This window comes from Nyctereutes procyonoides, unplaced genomic scaffold (genome assembly GCF_905146905.1).
Source record: "Nyctereutes procyonoides isolate TBG_1078 unplaced genomic scaffold, NYPRO_anot_genome, whole genome shotgun sequence".
In the NCBI taxonomy this organism is placed as follows: Eukaryota; Metazoa; Chordata; class Mammalia; order Carnivora; family Canidae; genus Nyctereutes; species Nyctereutes procyonoides.
The window spans coordinates 40,519,769-40,546,637 of record NW_026575043.1 but is presented as its reverse complement, the minus strand read 5'-3'; the positions used below and the strand labels follow the sequence as shown (position 1 = coordinate 40,546,637).

At 52.0% G+C, this 26,869-nt stretch overlaps 2 protein-coding genes across 2 annotated transcripts; both read left to right on the top strand.

Moving 5' to 3' along the window:
• On the top strand, positions 1–24,227 carry SEC14L2 (SEC14 like lipid binding 2). Its single transcript, XM_055322689.1, has 13 exons — positions 1–158; positions 2,342–2,417; positions 6,850–6,893; positions 7,288–7,347; positions 7,621–7,809; positions 8,863–8,958; positions 9,136–9,196; positions 9,616–9,699; positions 13,440–13,546; positions 13,649–13,788; positions 13,944–14,113; positions 19,501–21,636; positions 24,121–24,227. The coding sequence occupies exons 1-12, from the start codon at positions 105–107 to the stop codon at positions 19,629–19,631; spliced, it is 1,212 nt and encodes a 403-aa protein (XP_055178664.1). The 5' UTR covers positions 1–104; the 3' UTR covers positions 19,632–21,636; positions 24,121–24,227.
• Positions 21,736–26,401, top strand: MTFP1 (mitochondrial fission process 1). Its single transcript, XM_055322690.1, has 4 exons — positions 21,736–23,230; positions 24,121–24,248; positions 24,625–24,857; positions 25,828–26,401. Exons 1-4 carry the CDS (start codon positions 23,164–23,166, stop codon positions 25,898–25,900), a joined length of 501 nt encoding a protein of 166 aa, XP_055178665.1. The 5' UTR covers positions 21,736–23,163; the 3' UTR covers positions 25,901–26,401.
• Positions 26,402–26,869: the final 468 nt, after the last annotated feature.

Sequence of the window (26,869 nt, the reverse complement as noted above, 5' to 3'; positions counted from 1 at the left end):
CAGCCCCGCGGCCCCGGCCAAAGGCTGGGACTTTACTCCCGCGGCGGAGAACCAGCCCGTGCTCCATCAGCTCCGCAACCGCCGCGCCCCGAGCCCGAGCCACTATGAGCGGCAGAGTCGGCGATCTGAGCCCCAGGCAGAAGGAGGCACTGGCCAAGGTGAGCCTTGATCCCGGCCCCCCCCGCCCCCCCCCCCGGGCCGGGGCCTCGCCTGCCGGCTGCCGGGAGCCGGGAAGGGGCCGACCGGGGGCGGGCGACGGAGGGAGTCACGGCCGGTGGCACCCCGCGGCGCGCCCCTCCCTCCCGGCCCGGCCGAGGAGGCCCCGGGGAAGTTTGGCCACCCCAGCCTCCGCCCCGAGTGAGCCCTTGGCGGTGCCACCTGGGGAGAAGTGGTTGCCTGGGAGCCCTCGGAGGCAGCCAGGGCACAAAGGCAATATTCATTCCGGAGCCTGGCAGCGGGGGCCCCCCGGGGCAGGGGCAGGGGTAGGGCCCCAGATTTCCTCCCATTTCCGGGAGGTTTTCCTCTTGCGGGGGCAGTGGCACCGCCAACAGGGCCCTGACATCTCCGTAGGATACTTGGAGAGCCCCTGCTGGGGCACCAAGTCTGTCTGCGACCTTGGGCAAACCCGTCCTTCACTGTGTGCCCCTTGAGGAAATGAAATGAGGGGTTGGACCCCACGATGTTGAAGGGAGCACCCTTCTGTGTGAAGCCTGGAATCCCATGGGTGACTTACTGGGTTGAGGTTAGTTTGAGCTCAGACGGGCCCTCCTCTGTCCTGCGGTCCAGGCCCCTCCCTGGCTGGGAACTCAGGCAGATGCTCTTCAGAAGGCTAGGGAGTAACCTGGCTTTGCCCCGGTGCCTGGGAAGAGGAGGGGGCAACAGTTTGGAGGCTGGATCCCTTCTCCACCAACTGACTCTACTCTTTGTTGCCCTTAAGGAGATGGGAGGTTGGCTGTCCTTGACCCCAGAATTGATGGGGTCTGGTCTCAGGGTTTGGATGCTCACAGCCAAGCAGCTCTCCGTTGCTTGGCGCTGGTGGCGGCCGGGGGGGGGGGGGGGATGTTGGGGACATGTGTCTCCTGCCACGGCTGGCTGCGGGGCTGAGGCACCAACCCTGTGAAAGCTTTGCCCCAGGCTGGGCCTCCTCCATCCCAGGGAGGCTGGATAGGGAGGTTTCAGGTTTTACTGCTGACCTGCAGGGGAAGTCAGGCAGAGGAGGGATTAGGTGGTGATTAAACTAGAGACCAGAGGCTGGGTGGGGTCCTTGGTGAGGGGTGGGCCCTGGAGGACCAGTTTCCCTGGAAGTCTGGGAGCTGTTTGGGGGATGGGGCTGGATACTCTGAGTCCCTTGCTGACCTAGGCAAGGGGCAGAAGTGGCAGGTCCTCATTGGTCCCCTCCGTGGTTGTCCTGTAGGTCATTGACTAGAGAAGGGTGAGTGACTGGGAGCAGGAGGCATGGGGACAGCATTGGGGGGGGTGCTCACCCACAGGGTAGTGAGCAGTTGGAGGTAGATGTGACCATCCCTCAGGGTCACTGTCCATATCTCTTGTTTGGCACTCCCTGCACTTTCCCCCTTCGTGGCTTCCTGTTGGAACTGTTCCCTCCACCTGGATGGCCCTCCTCCCTCCTGCTACCTTTGAAGTCCTTCAAGCCCAAGCAAATGTTTTTTTGGCACCTGTTTTGGTTTCTGGCAAGTGTCTTTTTTGAAGTCGTCATGAACCCACTGTCTTCCTGGGCCAGTCACAATCCAACTCTTCCTTCCCTCTACTCCCCAGCACAGTGCTCCCCAGTCCATGACTAAGGGGCAGAAGACTACAGTGGAAAGAGTGCACGCTCTGGCCTCTGACAGACCGGGGTTTGCATCCCCGCTCCTCCGATTACTAGTTGCTCAACCTTGGGCATGTTACTTAGCCTCTCTGAGCTCTAATTTCTTCATCTGTAAAATGGGGACAGTAAGACGTCTAGAGATTCTGAGTGAAGCATGAAGAAGATAAGTGCCAAGTTCAGTGCTGGGCACACAGGGAATGCTTGGCAAACAGCTTTTACTGTGGCACGTCCCAGAGTGTCTACTATCACAGTTAGCTGGGAACACATATGCCCACTGCCACACTGGGGAGTGTGGAAGTGCACACAGCAGGCAAGGGTAGAGTGTTACTCCCTTCCTGCCTCCTCCTTGCTATCCACTGAGGCAAAGAGTGCACCATGCAGCCTACGTGCTCAGCCGGTGTCTGCAGAGTTGACCCATGCTGTAGAGGGGTCCAGCACAGTCCCTATGGAGAGTCCTGGGCAGCGGGTGGTCAGGGTGGGACCTGCCACTCACCCTACTACCTCTCCCTACAGTTTCGGGAGAATGTCCAGGATGTGCTGCCCACCCTGCCGAATCCAGATGACTATTTTCTCCTGCGCTGGCTCCGAGGTGAGGGAAGAGGGGCTGTGGGAGGCTGGGGCAGGGGCTTGTTCTGAGTAGCAGAATGGCACCCTCTGGGAACCTTGCCCCTGGCAATCTTCAAATCTGGAGAATTCAACCTTTAGAGCCAAAAGGGCCCTTGGCGATTACGTAACCTTGACCCTCCTATTGAGTAGATAATGACACTGAGGCTCAGAGAGGTGAAGTAACTTGTTCCAAGTCACACAGCATTTGAGCTACAGGCAGAGAGAAGTCTAGAGCTGGTGGGCTGACTCCCAGCCCAGTGCACTTTCCACCCATTCCATAAATCCACTCTGCTGATGGACTTTGGGGAAGTGGATTGAGGAGAAGCCTAGGAAGACCCAGCCATGTGGGAAGCCTGAGGCAGAGCCAAGTTTAGAACCAGAGTGCAGGCCCCTGGGAGAGGCTGATCCCCCTCTGTGGCCTTTTGGGATGGCAGGCCAGCAGTTTAGGGCAGAGTTTAGCTTGCAGGAGGGGCAGAGTGCCTAACTTAGGTAGACAAGACTACCCTCGAGCCCCTACCGGGTTCCAGAGCCCTGAGTTCTAGGTCTAGCTCTGCCCTGGCCAGATGATGGCATGTGGGCCAGGTGCACACACCTGCTTTAGGTTCCTCTCTGGTAGAATAGGACCAGACAGGCTGCCCTGCCTGTTGCAAGATGTAACAGGATGGAACTCTGCATGTGGTAATGAAATGCATGGCTTTCTCGGAGCATCAGAGTACAGCTCAACCCCATGCCCCAACTCCTGAGATCTCTCCTTTCTTTTTTCTCTTCTGCTCTCAAGTGCCACCCTGATTCCTGTGACACTTCTTTTTTTCTTTATAAAAACTTTATTCCTGGCCATTGAAATAATAGAGAAAATTCCACTGTGTTAGGCTAGCAGAGATTCAGTTGTGATATAGACTCATGGCCCCCAACACTAAAGTGTATACCACGCCCGATTGTTTATTTATAGACATAGACACACACATACTTAACCCAGGGGTCTTGGGACAGGTGAAGAGATGTATATTTCTTTTCTTGCCAGAAATGGAGCTGCCACACTCTGGGGACCTACTGGTAGGCATCCTAGGGGTGGTGCAGCCAGGAAAGCCACATGGGGCCCCTTGTGTCTCTGAAAGTACCACTTGACCCTTTCCCCAAAAATGCTGTGACCACCCCCCACCGAGCCCACTCAGGTTGGGTGGAGGGGCAGCACGGGGGCGCAGTGAAGTCGGGTCCAGCGCTGGAGGATATTTTGGTCTAGCATTTGCTGAAGGACTATAGCTAGAAGTGGGTGGGTAGGCAGCGTGGGAAGGCTGTGCTGCCTTAAAGAGCCAGATGCAAGATGATCAAACACACCACCGAGCTGCTGTTAGGTAGAGATGAGTGGTTTCAGAGAGCTGAATAATAACGCAGCTCTTTTATCTGAGAGGAGGCTGCCTGGGCTCCTGGTGGTTGGTTTCCCAGGCATTCCCAACTCCCCAGTCCTGAGATAACCCCTCTCTTTGCATGCAAGAATATCGAAGAGTGGGGCACATGGGTGGCTTGGTCCCTTAGGCTCTTGGTCTGCCTTTGGCTCTGGTGCTGATCCTGGGGTCTTGGGATTGAGCCCTGAGGTGAGCTCTCTGCCCATCAGGGAGCCCGCTTCTCCCTCTCCCTCTGCCTGCTGCTCTGTTTGCTCATGTTCTCTCTCTCTCTCTCTGTGTCACATGAATAAATAAAATATTAAAAAAAAAAGATATCGAAGAGTATAGTCATCCTCCTTTGCCAGATGGATGGCCAGTGGGAGGCCTTGCCAGCGGAGGCCCAGAGCGGGGAAGGCACGTACCTGAAGGCACACAGCTAATGAGAAGCAGAATCAGGGCAGCAACCAGGGGTCTCAGGCTTTCAGGCCAGTGTTCTCTCCAGGAAGCCACAGCTGCCCCTGAAGCCACGCTCTGCCTCTTCAGACAGAGGAAATATCTCCTTGGCACTTTATTTGTGCCTTACATTTCCCGGGCAGGAGCTCAGGCCTGGTCAGACTCTACTGTGAATTTCAATTAGGGTTTTTGTTGCCTTTTTTTTTTTTTTTTTTTTTAAGGAAACCTTTTCCCTCTCTGCCTTTGATTCTAAAGGAAACCTTTTCAAAGTGCATGCTAGCAGAATGTCTTTCTCTAACCTAGGTGTTAGTTCAGGCTTCCACTCTCGGCCCCTTCCCCTCACACGGGTTTAGTTTTCTGTGGGCCTCCTGGCCCTGATAGCTGGCATACTAGTCTGTACTGCTTCCCCCTGAGTGGGGCTGAGCTCTGGGCTTCCCAGCAAGGAGGATCAGATGGCCTGATGAAAACAAGAAGACAGTAGAAACTGTGTGTGTGTCGGGGAGGAAGGGGGCAAAGCCGGTCTGAGTCTCCTCCTTCTTCAGGATTCAAAAGTGATCAAATAAGAACCCAGGATAGCTGCTCCTAGGTCATGTTCTCTGGCAGTGCCCTAAGCCATGCTTTGATCTGCCTCAGACCAAGGCACAGGAACCCTGGAGAGGCCTGACTCAGCAGGCACCGGGAGGTACCGTGCCGGGTGCTGCCAAGGCCAAGTGGCAACTCAGGGAGGGCCCTCAGAGAAGACCCTGGGTGTTGGGTGCTGGCAGATACAGGCTAACTAGAGAGCTGTCCGGTGATAAGGGGTCACACACACTTCACCACCACTTCTGTTCCTATGGAGGATTCCCACTCTCACAAACCAACTGGGCTCCCCCATCATGATAGTGTGTTGCTTTGCATCTTTCATGTGTTTCTAGATCATTGATGATTCAGTTGGAGATGTGCAGTATCTCAAAGTCACACTGGGAGAAAGGGGAATGGCTGAGATGCAAACCCAGATTATATTCCTCCTAAAGCTCCCCCTTGCTGCCATGATGGTGCATGAAATGTGGCCATCGGAAGAAACTTCTTAACAGTAAAGGCCGTCAAGTTCTACAAATGTGTGTGTGGCACCGATGACGGGTGTGGCATTGGTCAAATCTCTTGATGCCCTCTTCGGGTGCAGGACAGTGGAGTGGATTTCATGATAGCAGAGTCAGGGAATATGCTTGGCCACTCCCAGAGATCAGTGATTAAGGGACCGGTGACAGTCCAGAGGGCAGCCTGTCTGGCCCAGGTTCCAGGGCTGTCAGCAGATCTAGATGTCAGTCAGATCCAGAGGACAGAGGGCTGGGAGGGACAGTTCATAGGTCAGTTGGCAAAAATTGATCAGAATCTGGATCTCAGAAACTCCCTAAAGGATGAAATGGAGTGAGCCAACGGTAACAAGATGAAATCTGATAGGGATGTATCCAGAAAACCGCTTCACAACATATGGGATGGAGCCTTAGCTGCAGCACAGCTGAAAAGGATTTGGGAGGGTCAGTTGACTATAAGCTCCATCTGAGTTAAGGGTATGACTGTTGCCAAGAAAGTTCTTAGGCTTTATTGGAGAAGGGTAGGCAAGGTGCTGTGCTCATTTCTGGGCAGCCCGCTTTAAGTAGGACACTGGCAGACTGGAAACCATCCAAAGGGAAGTTCTGTGGATGGACTTGAAACCAGGCTGTGAGGAATGGTCCAAGAAGGGATCTATGGATGGGCAACCTGACAGCTGAGGGGACGCAGGTGGCAGCCCAGAATTCACCAGTATTGGAAAGCCTGTCATGTGGCTGAGGAAGGGATCCTACTTTCTGATTGCCTCCTGCAGTGGATCTCCGCTTAGCATAACAATGAGCCCTGAGTGCAAATAGCAGCTTGGATTATCTGGAAGCAGGTGGTTTTGGGGGGCAGTGAGGTCTTTGTGTTCAAGCTTGAGCAGGATGACTTGGGGATTGGAGCATCAGATGAAGAGTTGGCCTAGGTAAACTTTAATTCTGAAGCTTTCCAGGAACCCTGGGAGGAGGGCCCTCTGTGTCCCATGAGGGTCTGTGTGGGTCCTTGGCAGATATGGCAACGTTGACTGGAGGCTCATCAACCCTTCTGTCCTCAGGGGATGTTCTACTAGATCTGCCCCAGATTATGGGGCAGCGGTGTTCATCTTTGAACTGTAGGTCAAGTTCTCAGAACTGGATGTTAGACCGTGAAGGAGATTAACTTTGTGCAGAGGGGGAAGGCTGATTGATAAAGGGGTCCAGGGTTCACTTTCCTTGAAAGGAAATGAGATCTTTCACCTGTTGCATCCACTAGGGTAAAATTCTTTTGATTCTGAAGTTACAAGGCTGCACCCACCTGCCCTGATCCTTGACCTGCTCTTTCGGGATAGTGGTGTTCCAGAAAGCCCTAGAGAAGGTCTTCCTAATAAGCTTCTGCGTGGTGGAGTGATTTAGGAGTCAGCTGGGGGTGAAGTTGGGGAGGAGTCAGCCCCAAGCACAGGAATAGAGAAATCTCCCTTACCTTAGATGCCCAGGCCGCTGGTCTAACCCTGACCACATTTCCCTGTTACAGCAAGAAACTTCGACCTGCAGAAGTCCGAGGCCATGCTCAGAAAGGTGAGATCTATTTGGCTCCATATCCTACTGTTGCCTGCCTCGGTTCCCACCCATCAGAATCACACTGGGCCTGGACTTCCTTTGCCCACTCTGCCCACTCGATCACAGCCTCTGGCTCGTGTGGCATATCTGAGTATTAGCTGACCACTGTTGCCTTATCCCTTTGGGACAAAGTACATTCCCTACCCTGGTAACACAGAGCTTTCATAGTTCTGGGCCAGCTAAGAATTACAGTCCATTCTGCACAGACCTCAAAAATAGGCAGTGCCTTCTTCTCCAGTCCTGCCACTTGCCTTCTCGTGACATACCTGGAGCACGGTATTACCTATTGTTGGATGCCTATAAGGGGTTCCTCCATCCCAGCTTTTTTAAAGTCCTGACTGTATTTTTGCAGCATGTGGAGTTCCGAAAGCAAAAGGACATTGACCACATCACAAGCTGGCAGCCTCCAGAGGTGAGGACAGATGATCTTACCCCACCCACTATGTCAGTTAGGTCCATCACACCTACAATCTGTATCCCGAGTCTGTCGGACTGGGACCCTCAGAGGAGAGGTCTGACCATGCCAAGTGAGCCCTAAGAGTTCCAGAGTGGGTATCCATTGCCATCCAGGGGGAAAGGCTGTGGAAGGAGAGCCTGATGAACCCATAGAAAGGTCCCGGGATACAGGGAAGGTATGGCCTCCCCTGACCTGCTGACCAGATGCCCCTTCTATGTCTTTGCCCAGGTGGTCCAACATTATCTGTCAGGGGGCATGTGTGGCTATGACCTGGACGGCTGCCCCATCTGGTACGACATCATTGGACCTCTGGATGCCAAGGGTCTACTCCTCTCAGCCACCAAACAGGACTTGCTCAAGACCAAGATGCGGGACTGTGAGCGGCTCCTGCAGGAGTGTGCCCGCCAGACCGAAAAGGCAAGTGGGCTTAGCTCGGTTGAAAACGAGTTCATCACTGTGAAGTGTTCAAGCAGAAGTAGGCATATCACACAGGGATTTACGCATAACTTCAGGGCTGAGGCCCAGAGGTTTGGATTTCACGGACAAGTGAAATCTCAATGTTTTAGGGACTGACCCGTGTTGCCACATTTCTATTTTTTTCCAGGGCTTAAAAGGAAATTTACCGGCTACTGTTGCTATAATTAACCCCCAAAACTATAAGAATGGCATAGTCTCAGAATAAAGGGAAGTCCTTTCAATCAAAGAAATTTACTTTCATAGATAACATACTACATTATATTGCTTTTCTCATTCATCTGAGCATCTGTAAAATCTTTGTCATAGTATTGGGTTCTGTTGGTGTAGATGAGCTCAGAGTCTGTGCTTCTCTAACGCTGCATTCAAAAAAAGATAAGGACAGGTGATTCCCTCTCTGAGAAAAAGGCTAAAGGGAGAGAGCTGGAGCCACCCCGATCTTCCTTCCTGCCTTCCTCTCTAGCTAGTGTAAGGATGCAGTGAAATGATGTCATATATCTGGAAACATCTCAACACTGTCATTCACAAACTTGCACTGAAAGCCTAATGTGTCCAGAGACCCTGCAGGCTGCGGATGCAGAGAAGCGCTAGATGGGCACCCTTGAGGACTAGGTTGGACTGAGAGTCTCTGTGCCTCTGTGCCAGATAAGTGGTCACATAAGGCCCCATGGACTGGGCGCTACCAGGTGCTGCGCCCAGAGGAAGAGGCAGGCCATCAGGCCAAACTGCAGAACAGGAGGGACCTCAGGTATAATCTAGATCCACCCAGTTGTTTACTGGATAAGAACAGGGACACTTAGGCAGGAAGAGTGACAAGCCTAGTCTACAGTTTTGGCCTGGGGGTGATTATCTCAATTCGGAAAACCCTAGATATGGCCCCGCCCAGATACGGTTGCCATTTCAGCACACAAGCAAATCAGCTTCTTGCCCTGAACTGGAGTAGGTTTCTGCAGTGCGGCAGCCTGATGTGACTTTCTGCCCCTCTGCCCCTTGCAGATGGGGAAGAAGGTGGAGACCGTCACCCTGATTTATGACTGCGAGGGGCTTGGCCTCAAGCATCTCTGGAAGCCAGCAGTGGAGGCCTATGGGGAGGTGAGGGGTGGGGCTGGGAGGAGGGGTGGGGAGAGGAAAGAAAGTGGGTGTAGGCCACTCTGCTGGGATGCCCTGTGGGTGAGGCCACGGGGGCCAAGTCTAGCCTGCAGAAGGCAGGGCCTGCCTCCCTGGTACAGAGGTCTGAGCTTGCTGGACTCGGTGATCTTGTTTCCACAGTTTCTCTGTATGTTTGAGGAGAACTATCCTGAAACGCTGAAGCGTCTTTTTGTTGTTAAAGGTAGGTTGGAAAAAATAAATAAATAAAGGTAGGTTGGGAGGTATCTGTGATGAAGTCAAATGGGAAGGAGGGGCCAAAAGCATTCCTGGGCCAGATTCAGGAGAGTAGAATGGGATGAGCCAGAGGAGGGCATCTGAGGACCCCTGATGTAGGCAGACCAATTCACAGTTCACAAAGCTTTTAGGATTTATTACCTCCTTGGAACCTCTTGGACCGGTGACGTAGGAAGGCTACACCCGCTGTCCAGACAGGGAAGCTGGAAGTAAGAGGTGGCCATACCAAGCCTTGCAACCTGGGCTGCCTGTGTGGGCCCCACAGCACTAGGGAACCTGTGACCTGACACAGGGGTCTGTGGAGGACACTGTCAGGGACAGGGTGAGCCCTGCTCCTGGTCTCACATCACTTGGTCTCTGTTCCAGCCCCCAAGCTGTTTCCTGTGGCCTACAACCTCATCAAACCCTTCCTGAGTGAGGACACACGCAAGAAGATCATGGTCCTGGGGGGTGAGTAGCCCAGACTCTTCTCAACGCCATGGGATGGTACACGACCCAAATCGGAGATAGCTTTAGAAGTGTCTAGGGCAAAGGCTTCCTCTGTTGGGTTGGTAGTGGTGGGACCCAGGAGCAAGTGGGGGCTGGGCTAGGGTCTTCCCTTCTGTTTTCATAAGCACTCTTTCTCTCAGACACTCTGGAAGAAAGTACTGAACACTGTAGGTGCAAAGATGAATGAAACACCAATCTTTTTTTGTCTTTTTTAAAAAAGATTTTATTTATTTATATGAGAGAGAGAGAGAACAGCAGGGGAGGGGCAGAAGAAGAAGTAGATTCCCAGCTAAGCGAGAAGCCCAACTCAGGCTCCATCGTAGGACCCTGTGATCATGGCCTGAGCCAAAGGCAGACGCTTAACTAACTGAGCCACCCAGGCACCCAAAACACCAGTCTTGTCCTCAGGGAGCTTACAGTATTAACAGGAGAGAAGCCGGTAGAGAAAGTGACAATACAAGCTAGAAAAGGTACTAGAAATGGCAGAGGGAAGTGCCACAGAGGTCACAGGAGCAGAGGTTGCTTTTAGTTAGGGGCAACTAGGAGTGGCTTCCTTTGATGAGCACCTGCTGTGTGCCGACCCTGGACCAGGTGACAAAGATGAATCAGACAGCGTCCCTGGCAGTGCTCTTGGGGAAGGAGAGTCACAAACAGACATGTAGCAGCACTGCAGGTTAAATGTAAAAGCGGGGAATCAAGAAGGGGGTGGGAACAGTGAGCAGGGGCACTCACCCCTCCTCACCCCAGTTAGGGGATGCCTACCTCATCTGAGTGCTAGGGAATGAGTAAGAGGCTGCCAGATGAAGCCAGGCGGGAAGCCGCTGGGCAGAAGGAATAGCACTGAGCACAGACCTTAGGCGCTGTGGCTCAGGCCGTTGTAGAGAGCATGGCAGGGCAGCGGGGTGGCAGGGCTTGGGGAGAGGTGCAGCTGGAGGGGAGCCGGGAGATAGGCTCCCTACCGTGCTGGGAAGCTGGGACACAGCTCTACGGGCTGTGGGGAACCAAAGAAGGGTTCTGAGCAAGGGGAGTACCAGGATCAGACTTTAAAGGCAGACACATTTGACCAGCAAGCCTGTGAAGGACAGGTACCAGTGTGCGTATACCAGGGCCGCAGTCCATGCAAGAGACGTTGCAAGCCTGAGCTGGGTGGGGGGGGGGGTTAGAAATAGAGGAGCCCGGATGGCTTGGATGGTTAAGCATCTGCCTTGGGCTCAGGTCGTGATCCCAGAATTCTGGGATGGATATGCTTCTCCCTCTCCCTCTGCCTGCTGCTCCCCGTTTGTGCTGTCTCTGTGTCAAATAAATAAATCTTAAAAAAATAAAATAAAAAGAACTAGTTATGAGCTCAGTACAAAGCAACATTTAAAAAAAAAGAGAGGCCGGATCTGGGACTTACTTAAGAAGTAAAGCAGCAGAACCTGATCGCATTGGGTGTAGGAAAGGAGGAAGAGAAATCTAGAATGACTTTCTGGTCTCTGGCATGAATGACTGAGTATTATAATCACTGGTGACATTAGTTCAGCTGGGGACACAGCTGGAGGAATTAGCTTGACACTGAGTTTGAGGAGTCTGTGAGATCTACAGATGTTGGGGATGCTTGGGCCTGAAGCTGAGGAGAGAACCCCAGTTTGGAAATTTGGGAATTATCAATTAAGCCGAGGGACGCCTGGGTGGCTCAGCGGTTGAGCATCTGCCTTAGGCTTAGGGCGTGATCCCAGGGTCCTGGGATGGAGTCCCCCATTAAGCTTCCCCTAGGGAGCCTGCTTCTCCCTCTGCCTATGTCCCTGCCTCTCTTTCTCTGCCTTTCATGAATAAATGGATAAAATCTTAAAAAAAAAAAAAAAAAAAAGAGCCCTGGGAACTTTGAGCTCAAGAGCAGGTGGAGCAAGAGGAGCCCACCAGGGAGGAGGAGTGATTGATGAGGTTGGCAGGGCCTCACTCGACAGAGACTGGATACGCAGGGGAGTCAAGCAGACATTGAGGCATGAGGGGAAGCAGCGAGGAAGATGTGCAGGAATCAAGTCAGCCGGGATAGAGAGGAGCTGACTTTTGCCGGAGTGTTAGTGGAATGGGTGGGAAGAAAAGGCCAGAAAGGTAGATTGGGACTGACTCATGTCAGGCTTGATGCCACCTATGGAGTCGGCCTTGGGGGTAGGTAAGAGGGATTCTGAAGGTTTCTGAATGTTCCCCATCAGGCAGCACACCAGAAGTGGAGATCTTCCCCATATGTATTAGTGAGCCCTAGGAGTGGCATGAAGCATTCTGGAAAGTACAGAACTTCTGGGTTCTGGTCCTGACTCTGGCAGCAACAGAGTTCTGCTTCCTATTGCCTCATTTTCTCTCTCTGTAAGATGGGAAGGGCCCCTCTGGCCCTATTCCAACTTTCCAGCTGAGCTGGGGGAAGAAATATAAAATCTGAGCAAAAGGCTCTGATGATTTTTGGCTTTGCTGCTGCTACCACCCACCATGAGCATGAGACGGTCGGGTTTCCTGGCAGCAGAGCTGCAGAGGAGGTGCAGGCTGTTTTCCCACCCACACCTGAAGCCCTTTCAACCAGACCTGCCTCAGGCTCAGAAGATACGGGATCTTGAACAGAGGAGGGAAGACATTCACTCTGGACTGGTCAGTGGAGCTTAAGAGCACAGATTACATTCTCCCCAAGACCTTAGATGCCATGTTGTAGGAGTTACATGGTCTCAGGACCCTAGAAATCTGAGGCTGTGAGACCCCGGATAGCCGCTGTGGGATTCTAGTCAGTATCAGCAGAGGACCTGGGTTCTACCCCATGGCTTGAAGCTGCTGCCTATTTATGGTCTCTAGGGTCAGCATGAAAAGGTTTCCAGTATCAAAATATTGTTACTTGGCTGACAGTGGTTTAGGAATTTGGAGTTGGTGAAGTGGTTCTCAGCACTGGTTGCACTAGACTCAAACTCTCCTAGTCAGGAAAGGGCTTGGTTATTTAAAAAAGAAAGAAAAAGGAGCCGAGTCACTGGCAGCTAGACAGCCTGAAAAACAGAGCAGACGTGAAGTCGTGGCTGGGGTAAAGCCAAGGAAACCCATTTAAGGGGCCTCTCTATAGTGGCGCAGTCAGTAAGTCACGATTGAGCACGATTCCATGTAGGTAAAAGTAGGGGAGGAGACACGTGGTTGGACCTTCCTGGATGGAATTCGGTCTAACCAGGGGGATACTGCGATTCAGGCCCTCCTGCTTGCTACACATGCTGTTCCCTCTGCAGGGGATGCCTTTCCCTCTTTTCTTTGTGCCCTCTGATCGCATACCAGATATTTGTATCACCTGCCTGAAGGTGATGATTTACTCTCAGACTCATCTGGGGGCAGTTAACAGTTAACAGCACCTTCTCAAGGACTTAGTTCCCGTCCCTCCCACTGGAGCCCTGTGGGGCAGGAGGAACCAGGCTCAGAATGAAGGGATTGACCTAAGGTTCCTCAACTGGCCAGAGGCAATGGAGATAGGACACTGGATATCCTGATTTTTAGTCCAGGGAAAGGGCAGTCCTCTGGGTGATGGCTCCTCCTGGACCCTCTGCGGAGCTGTGTGCACATCATGTGCTTACAATGCCTGCATTTTGCGTGCTGAGGCAGACAGGTTTTTCCTGCCTCTTTTGTGTTGACCACAGGGCAGTGAGGAAATCTTGTCTAGTGACAATCCTTTTTTCCTCCTTCCTTCCCTCTGCTGCCAGCAAACTGGAAGGAGGTTTTACTGAAATATGTCAGCCCTGATCAGCTGCCTGTGGAGTATGGGGGCACCATGACCGATCCCGATGGAAACCCCAAGTGCAAATCCAAGGTATGAGCTGCATAGTCCCCTGCATAGCCCATAGGGGCGAGGGCTCATCAGGGAAACCTGGCTCAAATGCACATTTCAGTTCACTCTGTGCTTTGCTTCTAGATCAACTATGGGGGTGACATTCCCAAGAAGTATTACGTGCGAGATCAGGTGAAACAGCAGTATGAGCACAGTGTGCAGATTTCTCGTGGCTCCTCACACCAAGTGGAGTATGAGATCCTCTTTCCTGGCTGTGTCCTCAGGTAGTGTTCTGGACCCTGATAGGCCACCTGTGCCTTTCAGCCATAGGTGCCAGTGGTTGGGCTGGGGTGGGAGGAGCCACCCTGGGGGCAGGACCCCCCCCCCCCAGCACGCACACAGATGCAATCATGCCTGAATGAGAGGATGTCCCCTGCAGGTGGCAGTTCATGTCAGACGGTTCGGACATTGGGTTCGGGATTTTCCTGAAGACCAAGGTGGGGGAGCGGCAGCGGGCAGGGGAGATGACAGAGGTGCTTTCCAACCAGAGGTACAATGCCCACCTGGTTCCTGAGGATGGGACCCTCACCTGCAGTGATCCTGGCATCTGTAAGTACCTCTCTCATGGCTTAAAGCCCCTGCCCTGGCTGTCTGCCTGTGAGGTCCCTCTTCTTCCAAGGATTTAGGGTCTCAGACGTGAGAACTAGACATAGGGCTCCATCATTTTGACCCTCTCCTTACACAGATGAGGGGACCTAGGCTTGGGGAGGGGAAATGAGCAGGGGACCCACCTAGTTAGCAGCAGGGTGGGACTCTGACTTGATATTTCCAGGTTGAGGTGAGTCATGGTGCTAGGTGACCACAAGGTTTCAGAACACTTGCTCTCTGGTCCAAATTTAACTGGATCTGTAACTGTGACCAGATATTTCTGGGGAATGCTCCTTCCCCAGACATCAGAGAGGCAGATCTGCCTCGGTGGGTGCAGGGATCCCAGGGTGAGCAGAATGCTGAAAAGCCCAGTCCTGACCCTATGAGTCTCACTTATCTTCAACTTGATCAAAAAACAGGTACAGAACATGAACAGGAAGTTTAGCCAGGAGGAATTGAGTGTTTTTACCTAAAGATTAAATTCCAAAAAAAAAAAAAGAAAAGAAAGAAAGAAAGTGTTTTACCTCCTTCAACTTTGTGGTATCAATTAAAATTTCCTTTCAGCGATTCTACTTCTGGAAATTTATCCTACAGAAATGTTTACACAAAGACACAAAGATATAGAGACAAGGATGTTCCTGGCAGCCTTAACTGGCAATAAACCAAATGGTCTTAAAAAGATCTTGTTAAATGAATTATGGCCCATGCATACAATGGAATACATTATACCCATTTGAGAGAATAAATTGACATGTAAGATGTCTGATACATGTTAAAAAAACAAAGAATGAAACAGCATATGGTATATACACAATTTGTTTTTTTTTTTTTAAGTGTATACATTGAAAAGAATTCTGGGGAATCTGTGCTAACTCTAATGGTGGTTATCTCTGGGATGGTAGGAAGCTTCTAGAGGGTTTTACCTTCTTACACTAGTTCTGCAACTATATTATTTTACAATGATCATGTACTACATTTATAAGCAGAAAAACCACATACACACACAAAAAGCGCTTCAAATGTCCAGTTTTCTTTACATCAGAGCCAATGGGCCAGGTGTGGAAAATCGATGAGAGCAAGGGCTTTATCATCAAGCTGACTTGGATTTGAGACTGACTGGTCCTTAGGCGTGTGACTTAGCCTCTCTGAGCTTGAGTTTCATGATTGCTATAATAGGGATCAAATTCTCTACCTCATGGGGATACATGATGATTAAATGGACAGCACTTAGCATAATGCCTGGTGTATAGCAAGCACTCAACACACTGTAGTCACCATTATAATAATTAGAGCAAGACCTGTGTGGGGGAAAAAGACCATCCTAGAGATGGTGCTGGAGATGGGAGAAGCCCTATGCCCCATTTCTAGGGCAGCATCACCAGGAGATATCCGAGCTAGCCCCCGGATGTCTCACACCATCATCCCAACTTCAGATGCTATGTACTTCCCCACATGCCAGGCAACCTTTGGTCTCCACCACTCCTTTATTATAGATGCTCTGTGGTATGGCTCCCCAGGGAGGAGTATGCTTGTTAGTGAGCAAACAGCCAGGTCCTTGGAGAAGAAGGCATATTACTGTATGCTTCAGCAAGAACAAGGCCTAGCACACCAGCCCAGATACTATTATCCACAGAGCATATTTGATATATAACCTTGAATTTTTAAAAAGATTTTTATTAGAGAGAGAGAGAGAGAGAGAGAGAATTGTAGGGGGAGAGGGAGAGGGACAAGCAGACTCCCCACAGAGCAGGGAGCCCGACTTGGGGCTCAGTCCCAGGACCCCAGGATCATAACCTGAGCTAAAGGCAGACGCCTAGGTGACTGAGCCACCCAGGTGCCCTAAGCTTGATTTTTTTTTTTTTTTAAGTGGACAGGAAAGCTGAGGTATAGAGAAGGGATGTTATCTCTCCCACAAAGTAGCTTGCATACACACCAAAAGAAGACATGAGGGAATCCTCGAGTTCTGGTCCAGATCTCTAGGCCATAGCCTATCCTAGAGATGATCAGGTCTACCCCTGATGTGACAGGGGGTAGAGTGGAGTCCCAGACCAGGTGAGTAATTTACCCAAGATCATATAGCCAGTAGCAGCGCCCAACCCATTTCCCAGCATGGCCTATTACTGTCTATATTATCTGAAGGATAACAGCCTAAGAAAGGACCCAGGAACAATACAACATAATCTGGCTTAGGTTTGCAAACCCAAATTTATTTTAGCTCTTCTTGGATACATTCCCAGATTGAACATTTATCTGCCTGTGGGGCCTTGACTGGGAACTGCTTCTTGTCCATTCCAAGAAGGATTAAAGGCAGGTCACAGCACCCATGTCCCCTCCCCAGGTGTAAAGACAATGAGGTGGGATCAGCTGTTGTCTGGAGCCATGGCTCAGGTTAGACCTGAGCCCATAAAGAACCCAGTATCAGGTTACAAGCTCACCTGTGGGAGGGCAGCGCCTTTGAAGAACCAGGCGATTCCCTGAGAGTGGAACATAATCACTCCGTGGAGAAATTAAAACTCTGTGCCAGCCTCCAAAGGCAAGAGCACATGGATCCACCTCAGGCCATTCTGGTCCTTGCCCAACTGTACTTAACTAGTAAGGTGGAGAAGAAAAGTCTGAATTGATTTTACTTATTTTTTTCTCAACTAATATTTCCTGAGAGCCTGAGTGTAGAATAATACTAGGAAAGAAGAGGATTCAGAGAAAAGATCTGGACTTTGTCCACCAGGAGGGCAAAACAGTCTAAAAGACCTAAAACACTGGACGAAGGTTCAACAGTACTGCCAGGCAGTGCTGGGGAGAAAAGAGCCCAGCTAGGCTCCAAGAGGCCTGGTTTCTGAGTCCAGCTGTGCAACCAACTCTCCAAGTGTTTTGAGCAAGTGTCTCTAAATAATTAGCTTTTGCTTTCCTTCTCCTTAAAATAAGGAGAGTGGGCTACAGCAGGTGGTCTTTTTGTGTGTGTTTATTTATTTTTAAGATTTCTATTTATTTATTCATGAGGACAGAGAGAGGCAGAGACGTGGGCAGAGGGAGAAGCAGGCTCCCTGTGGGGAGCCTGATCCAGAACTCGTTCCCAGGACCCCGGGGTCCCGGGATCATGCCCTGAGCCAAAGGCAGACATTCTACCATTGAGCTACCCAGGAGCCCCTATTTTGTATTTAAGTAGGCTCCATGCCCAATATGGAGCTTGAGCTCACAACCCTGAAATTAAGAGTCACATGTTCTACTAACTGGCCAGCAAGGCCCTTCTAGAGCAGGAGTCTTTTTTTTTTTTTTTTAAGATTTTATTTATTTATTCATGAGAGAGAAAGAGGCAGGGACACAGGCAGAGGGAGAAGCAGGCTCCATGCAAGAAGCCCAACGTGGGACTCGATCCCGGGACTCCAGGATCATGTCCTGGGCCAAAGGCAGGTGCCAAATGGCTGAGCCACCCAGGGACCCCCCCCCCCCCAGAGCAGCAGGTCTTAATCTGGGGTTTGTAGACTTCCCAGAGCAGTGACTGTAAAGCTTAAAGACCAAACACCTCTCTTTTATAACATACAGAGTCTAATTTACTATTCTGAAATGAAATTAATGGATAATACAACCCACCTAAATACGTAATTTAAAAAGCGATAGAATCTCTCGTCAGGAGAAATAAAGGGAAGCTAATTTAGAATACATATTTTTTTCCATATATAAATGAGAGGACACGATTACACCCATGTACCACCATTCTTCAGAATGGTGCCTTTCCCATTGGGAAACTCTGCCCCCAAGGGTCCATGATGGGCTCCAGGTGATCTGAAATGGTGTGCTTTCATCAGAGTCTCAAGGGGGTCGGTTCCCCAATAAAGGTTGAGAAGTCCTAACCTGGAGGCCCCAGGGGGGCTCTACAGGTCTGTCAGTACATGATTAGTGTCAAAATGAACCATGCAATTCATGAACTCCACTTCCCTGGGGCCTGGGCCTCCAATAGCCCCTTCCTCATTTCTGAGGGCAGACTATACAAGGCTGAGCCATCTCGATCCAAGGAGCTCAGAACTCTCCCCCAGCATGACTAATCCTGGTTGCTGGGACTCTGTCATCCAGGATAGTGAGGAAGTGTCCCTCTTTCCAGAGGGACTATTGGTTCTTTTTTTTTTTTTTTTTTTTTTTTTAAGATTTTATTCATGAGAGACACAGAAAGAGGCAGAGACATAGGGAGAGGAGAAGTAGGCTCCTTGCAGAAAGCCTGATGTGGGACTCGATCCCAGGACACTGGGATCATGCCCTGAGCCAAAGGCAGACGCTCAACCACTCTGGAACTATTGGTTCTGAGAGACCTCTGGTGCAGAGAGGAAATCAATGAGTAATACTCACTTCACACCATGAAGAAAGTGTGGGTGGTGTGTCTGCCCAACATCTAAACTATGCATTTTATCTAGGAGCAGGAGAGGGGAGAGGTTAAACCTCAGGTTTAAATACATTTTTTTTTGGCTTATTTAATTTTTTTTTTTTTTTCTGGAAAAAGAGAAGACCAGGACAGGGAAAGGGCAGAGCCAGTGTTTTTGTTCTCACACTCTGTTCTCTTGAACGGCTGTTTGACTAAAAGGGAACAACTTCTTAAAAAGAAAAGGGGTAGATTAAAGGCTTTCTGTTCCTTGGCCAAGGCTTCAAAGCCTTCTCTGCCAAGTTCATGCCCATTTTGAGTTTTCCTAATCTTTCAGAATTACAAACAAGGATGCGGTGCGCATCTTTGGCCATTTATCTTTTGGTGGGATAAAGTCCTGGTTCCAAAACTCTGTATATTTTACCTTCTCCGGGCTTGTCTCTCCAGGGCTCAAGTTAGGCAACAGTGCTGCCACGGGGAAATTGCAGCACCATCACTTCCTCACCATGTAACACTGTGACCTCCTTTTTATTATATGCTCTAAAGCAGAACTAATGCTGAACTTGGGAGTTATTTTGAACAATAATATAATAGTATATATAGATTACCAATCCAGGGCTGAGACACCCAAGGAGCTATCGTTACCATTGCTGTTGTTATTATTATGACAACTACTGCAGCTACTGATTTTGCTTTGTCAGTTCGAGTTCTAACTCCTCTGAAAAGCCTTTTACATGATTTTATAGATTTCAGTCTATAGGGCCCTCCCCTTCCAACCACTGACAGATGTGGTTGCCTCTCTCACTCATCCTGGCACTCAGCATAGTCTTTCTTATATTTTTCCCCCTCTCTGTAAAGATCTGAAGTTTCAGAAGGTAAGGGACAATTGCTTATGCCACCTTGGTCCTCATTATGTACCACACACTGCCTTGTTCAGTCAACAAAAATCGCTGTCCTTTGTCAGAATTGCCTGACTGTCTGGTTTTCTGCCTCCCTTCAGATGTCCTGCGGTTTGACAACACCTACAGCTTCATTCATGCCAAGAAGGTCAGTTTCACTGTGGAGGTCCTGCTTCCAGACAAAGCCTCAGAAGAGAAGATGAAACAACTGGGGGCAGTCACCCCAAAGTAATGCCTCTCCTCACAGCAGACCTGGCTCCCTCAGTGTCTCCCTGTCAGTTTCTGTCCCTGTAGCCATCATTTTCCCAGTACCCAGATGCCCAGAAAAAGCTGGGCTACAAGAAAGACCTTGGGCTGAATTTGGGGAACTTTCATTTCAGAATTAGGAAGCGAGAGAGCAGCAGGAGAGGGTCTCCGTGCCTCTCAAATTACTAAGAGTCCCCTGGGGCTGGGCACCATGATAGGATCTACCATCCTATAAGCCGTGCCAACTTCACCTGTCCAGTGACAGCTGAGACAGGAAGGGAGGGGAAGATGGGGGTGGCAGCACGGAAGAAACTAGAAAAAGGGAGAGAGAGAGATTGAGACCTAACACTTCAGGGAAGCCGGCTGTAGGGGAGGAACTTGCTCCCAAATGAAAATGTTAAGTCTAGATCCTAATGAGGAGTAGCAAGGTAGCAGATTGCTAGAGTCATGGTGGTGGGGGTCAAGGGCTCTTGTAAACTTCCTATCTCTGAGGCTAGGACCTCTTGGCGTTTCCCACCAGGTCTCAGGAGATGGCCTGACTCAGCATAGATCTTCCCACTCAGGGGTAGACAGGGAAGCCACCTTGAGACCTCTGCAACTCTTGGGACCCACTGGCTATCTCTTTAATTACTGTCAGTGACTCAGCTTCTCAGGACAGACATTTGGTACCCAGCCACTGTCCTTCAACGCAAACAAAGCACAGGGAAACCACCTCCAGGGATCCCAGCTCCGGGGAGGGCCAGGGGGGCTGAGGGTGGGAGTGAATGCCGAGGCTTCCACCCCCGCCCCGTCTCAGGGCCGCCAGCCTCTCATCAAGTAACTCTGCATTTGAGCATCCCACACAAAAATGACAAGTGACATCAAGACAGCAGATCTCGGTGAAGGCCTTCCCCAGTCTGGGTCTCCCACGGTGCCGGCCAGCCCGCTTCCTGACTGACCTCAGCAAGGCTTTGGCGGTCCCATCTCTGGGGGAGGCGTCCGGCGGGTGCTTTGGGTTCCTGGGGTCTGGCGGGGAGGCTGCCGGGGCAGGGGGCCAAAGGCCGGCCTGGCATCTGGGGGCAGCCACAGAGCGCCCGGAAGGCCCCCGGCCCCTCCGGCCAGCGACAAGCAGGGCTGGCCCGGGAGGCGCTCAGCGACCGGGGACCGGAGGGCACGGACCCTGCGGGGAGCCACCGCACGCACCGCCACGCCACGCCCCGCAAACGGACACGGGAAGGCGGCGCCGCCCGGGCCGCGGGAGAGCCAGGCGCGGGCCCCGCGTGCGGAGACGCTCGGGCGAAGCTGAGGGAGGAGCAAGGGGCGGGGCTGGCGCCGAGCGGAGCCGCCTGAGGGTGCGCGGGCGCCGGCCCGGCCGCTTACGAGGGGTCGTCCCGACCTTGGTTTACTACGCTCTGTTAGGAAAATTAACCAATGAATAAAGAAGCAACGTTCAGCGCACGGGGAATGGAAGTCAATGCCCACCACCTAGCTCCTCACTGCCCCTCAGAGTGACAGAACTTGTGCCTCAGTAGCCTCACCCAGCCGCCAATAAGTGGGGTCCACGCGCAGAAGCCACCCGCTATTCCCCTATGGCGCGCGCTTTCCCAGGGGACCCAACGACCAGCTTGCTTCCCGATTGGCCCAGCCGAAGGACCGCCTTCCGCCATCTTTGTTAAGGGCACCAAGGGGGCTGCTAACAACCTTCAAGGTTTGGGCGGAGGCCCCGCCCCACTCGGTTTCACCGTGCGCCCTGGAAGTTTCCTGCGCAGGGACGAGTGCGGGTCTGGGGAGTGCGCGGAGCCCGCGGGGGGCACAGAGGGGGAGGGGAGCGGCCGAGCGACGCTTACGTGGTGCTAGGGACCGTCTCCTAATTCCCCGCCAGCGCTACCGGTGTTTCCGGGATTAGAGATCGCCATTTGGCCGAGTCCCAGCTTCCTGCAAGGTCACCACGGCTGATCCGGCTGCCCTACACAACCATAAAATGACAAGAGACGCCGAGGACTAAAAAGGAGGTCCTTTTTTTTTTTTTTAAGATTTTATTTATTCATGAGAGACATAGATTGAGAGGCAGAGACACAGGCAGAGGGAGAAGCAGGCTCCCTGCGGGGGGGGGGGGCGGGGAGCCTGATGTCGGACTCCATCCCAGGACCCGGGGATTACGACCTGAGCCAAAGGCAGATGCTCAACCACGGAGCCACCCAGGTGTCCCAAAATGAGATCCTTAATACTGAATCAGTGGTCTTTATGTTTCCAATCTTTATTTGAAAATCATAAAAAGCTATTTCTTTAAAATGAGTGCCCTCTGGGTACCAGGCAACAGCCCTGTGGTTATGGCCCTGGATTGTTGCAAAGATTCAAGGAAATAATACGCGCACAGCGCTTAGAAGAGAGGCTTAACAAGTGAGCGCTCAGGAAATACGGGCCTCTAGTGGGTTTTACAGACATAGCTAATAGGTGGCTCAACTGGGATTTGAACCCAGGACTACCTGTCTTTAATGGCTGCCTCTTTGCTAGCTGATACCTCCAAAATCCAAAGGATTCACAGCTTTAGTGAAGCGCACTCATTGTACACATGAGAAAACTGAGGTCAGGCTAAGTAATCGCTACTACCCAAGACCACTCATTCGGTTCTGCTCACTTCCCTGATGTCTTGTTTCCTTAGCCTCATTCATTCATTCATTCATTCATACTAGGTCCTTCCCACAAGAATCATGGTCTGGGGGTTACATCAATCCAGTTAGACCTCAGAACTTGATATATGAACATGGCACCTGGCAGAAAGGCACTGGAGTCCAAATATCCAACCTCCCCCCAGGCTCCTTAACTCAGCTCAATTTAAGAGCGCAGGATCTGGAGCCACTGCCTGGATTCAGATGCCAGCTTCACCACTTAGCTGTATGACTTGAGAAAGTGACCCATTTGTGTGTGTGTGTGTGTGTGTGTGTGTGTGTGTGCGTGTGTGTGTGCGCGCGCGCGCGCGCCCCTATTTCATTGTCTGTAAAATGGGGGTCCCAGGTTGGTGGGATGCTTTAAGAAAGAAATCTGTCTAGAGTCTTCACTGAACGGTCTGGCCAGTGGTAAACTTAATAAATGATTTCTTAATAATTAATCCTTGCAACTGTCCCAGGAGTGAACACCGTGTTCCCCATTGAATAAATTAATAAAATGAGGCTCAGAGTACACAGTCTCTTGCCTGAGGTCACACAGCTATAAAGTGTAACCAGGAAGTGTAGCATGCCACATTTGGACCCCAGTCTCCTGGGCTCCAAATCTACAGTCTGTCGCGGGTAAGGATTGCGACAGCCACTCAACCCCGGAGAAAACGTGAATATTAATCTGTGAAACCCAAGCCCGGGAGAGGGGCTTCGGTGCGCGGGGTAATTTGCAGACGCTCCCTGCTGGCGGGGAGAGCTCGACCTGTGTCCTTCAGTCCGGGACCTTCGGCTGGTCCCGCCGCGGCAGCCTGGAGCCGTAGTGGAAGCTGAGGTGGGACCGGCAGCAGGACCGGCTGCAGGGGCTCCGGCCGAGCCAGAAGCGCCATGGCCGAGCCGCCCCCGCGGGGTGCCGAGCGCGACCTTTTCCGGGACACTTGGGTGCGGTATCTAGGTGAGTAGGGGGCGGGGGCATGGTGACCCCCCCCTCCCCCCCCGGGGCTGGAGAGGCAGAGGTCGCCAGACGCCAGCCAGAGGCCTGGAGAAGGTGGAAGGACCACAGTCCTCATTCTGCCTGGGCCAGAGAGCGGGCTCAGAGAGGGCCAGCGACTTGCCCGAGGCCCCACAGCTCGGCCCTGCGCGGGTCAGCCTCCCAGGGGTAAGCTCCAGGGCTGGGAGGAAGGCGCTGAGGGGACGTCGGGACCCTGGCCGTGGAGTGGGCATCTGGCCCTCGTGCGGCTCTGCTTGGTGTTCGGTTTTCTTCTTGGCAGATAGAGATGAGCACAGTGTTCGTGGAGTGGTAGTTGTACGGGTAGAGGGAGGTGAGGCACTGGAAGGACCTGGCACGTGCTGAGGGCCTCATCAGCGGACCTGCTCCCCATTAGCGCCCGCGCTTCTAGAACCCAGGCCGGGAGGGCGAGGGAATAATTGTGACTGTACCCAGCTCTCCCGCAATGGCCCCGGAGTCGAGGAGGACTTCATAGGTGCCTTTTTATAGAGCCGGAAACTGAAACTCAGAGAAATAAAATCACTTATCTAAGGTCACCCAGCTACTGCTTAGCGGGCTGGGATTAGGACTAGTGCCCCCTTGTGGAGCAAAACATCTCCCTTCCCCATAGCCGGAATTATTATTTTTTTATTTTTATTTATTTTTTAGAGAGACAGAAAGAGAGAGAGAGAGAGAATGTTATACAGGCTCCAGGCTCGGCACAGACCCCATCGTGGGGCTCCATCTCACAACCCTGAGATCGTGACCTAAGCCGAAATCAAGTCAGATGCTTAACAGATGGAGCCACCCAGGCACCCCACTCCCTACACCAGAATTAAATGTCTTCTCCCCAACAGGCTATGCCAATGAGGTGGGAGAGGCATTCCGTTCCCTGGTGCCAGCAGCTGTGGTGTGGCTGAGCTATGGTGTGTCCAGCTCCTACGTGCTGGCCGATGCCATTGACAAGGGCAAGAAGGCAGGAGACGTGAGTGTTAGCCTGCCCCTCAACCCCCCACCCTAGTCCACTCCCTTTGTGATTTACCAGAGCCTTGCATGTGGCAAAGTCCCTGGTGGACGAATCCAATCCCTACAACCTTGCCTGTTGCAGTCCATACCCCAGTCCTGTTTGTAGGTAGTGCACCCTACCCCTAGCCCTGCATGTGACACAGTCTGTACCCCAGTTCTGGATGTGAATGAGTCCACCCTCAGGCCTGAATTGGCACAGTCCAGAACCTGACAGTAGTGTGGTTCTGTCCCCATCCCCACTGGCCCCTTCCCTGCCCTGGTCCAGCCTCATTCCCTTGTCCACAGGATTTCCCACCTCTTCCCCTGCTGGATTAATTGTCTCTTGTTCCTACCAGGTACCAAGCCCGGAGGCAGGTCGCAGCACCAGGGTGACCGTGGCTGTGGTGGACACTTTTGTGTGGCAGGCTCTGGCTTCTGTGGCTATCCCAGGCTTCACTATCAACCGTGTGTGTGCTGCTTCTCTCTACATCCTGGGCACTGCCACCCGTTGGCCTTTGTCTGTCCGTAAGTGGACCACCACTGCACTGGGGCTTCTGGTCATCCCTGTCATCATCCATCCCATTGACAGGTGGGTGCCCCTCCCAGCCTCAGAGATCATCCACTCTACAGGTGGAGATAAGCTCCAAGAGAAGTGGGGTGTTCCCACTTTGCAGAAAACAATAGCAGCAGAGGCAGGGCTGGCAGTCATGGCTCCTGAGGTAGAAAGGACTCTGTCCTGGCAGGTATTTGACAGGAAAGGTTTGGGAGGTGCCTTGAGGGTATAGGACACAGGACCAATAGATTCTAGGAAGAAAGCCCAGTGTTACAGAACAGCCAGAGGCATGCAGGAACAGGTGCAAATTGGAGGGGATGGGTTTGGGGAGGTTTTGGTAACAGAAACCCGACTAAAGCTGGGTTAAGTAAAATAAGAATTAATTGTTTCATGAAACTGAAAAGTCCAGAGTTATGTTGCTTTCAGGCATGGCTGGATCTAGACACCCAAATGATGTCTTTAGGGGTCTTGATCTCCCCATCCTACTGCTCTTCTTTCCACACCACCCTATGTTGGCTTCACTCATTTTCCCCACATGGGAGCAGAAATAGCCTCCAGCAGCTCCTAGCTTCCATCTCATCAGTTTAGCAAGCCCCAGAGGAAGCTTTTCATAACTGACCAAGAAAATCCCAAGGAAGGCTGTCATGGGTCTATTCTGGACTCAGTGCCCTCCCCTGAGCCAATTTCTCTTTTCTGATTGGCCATACTTGGGTCATGTGCCTGCTCTTAGAACCAGAGATGGGGCCAACTCAACCAGATCAACATAGAGTGAGAAGAGCAGTCTTTTCCCAAGGGAACATAGCTTAAATAAAGGCCCTAAGTGAGCTTTTTACCCTCTTTATGACTCAGTTTCCCCAGCTGAACAAAGAAAAGGATGATGTCTGCTACCTGGATGGCACTTGTGTCCTGCATCTAGGAGTCCCTTTCCTAGCCCTGACCTCCTACCTCCCATTCCCCCCTCTAGTTCCCAGTGGTTACTTGCTCATCACTGTCCACCACCCCACAGGTCAGTGGACTTCCTCCTGGACTCCAGCCTACGCAAGCTCTATCCCTCAGTGGAGAAACCCAGCTCTTCCTGACCCCACCCTGATACCTGGCCCATTCACTGCTCTAGTCCAACTTCCTCCTCCTGCCAGGGAGTACGGATGGATGCCTGGCTCCCTGAGTCTGAGGCCTGGGTATGTTTGAGCCAGATGGAAACTAAGAGAACAAAGACCTCAAGGAGCAGCAGCTGCCATGACTCACAGGAATGGGAGACCTAAACCCCATCTGCTTCCTTGGAATCTGTGATACTGAGAGGGAGTGGACCTGTCTTTTGACAGGAAAGTAACATCCTCCCATGGAGGATAAGCAGACAGGCCCAGACAGGGGGAGCCCAGATCACTTAGCAGTCTGGGAACCCAGGAGGCCCAGTGGCTTGGCCCTGCAAAAGTGTGGCTGAACCGAGGAACAGCAGGTACCCGAAGAAATGCAGGGGTGCCATAGCGGGTACCCTGAGGACTGATTCTCCAGCTAGCTGATCTGCTCAGGCCTGGTTGGAAGGCAGGACAGCCCCCAGCCAATAAATTCTCAAGAAGTTGCGTTCTCTTCTTTTCTCTTGGGGATGAGCAGGCCCGGGGGCCCTCAAAGGTGGAGGCTGACTTCTGCCATGTGTCACTTACAGTACCTCCCCACCCACCAACGCTCCCCTGCAGATGCCTGGGATCTTTGGGCATTGACCTCTCAGCAAGCCTCCTAAAGCACCAACACCTCTGGAGGGGATGCCACCTGTGTCTGAAGGTGCCTGAGGTGAAGACAGCCCCCTGTACGAGTGTCACAGAGACTATCACCGGAGACTCAGGAGCCTTGGGGGAAAGGGAGTGACCCAGGGGCTGTCCCTGGGAGCATTGAAGGGGCATTCCTCCTTGATTCTGGGCCAGCCCCTTTTTTAGCTGCTAACATCTGAGGGGTGGAAAAGCAGGGAGTGGGGTTCAGGATATGGAACACAGGGCAGAAGCAGGCCTAGGTCCCTGTCACTTGGCCCGGTGCCAAGCCACAAATCAGTTCTG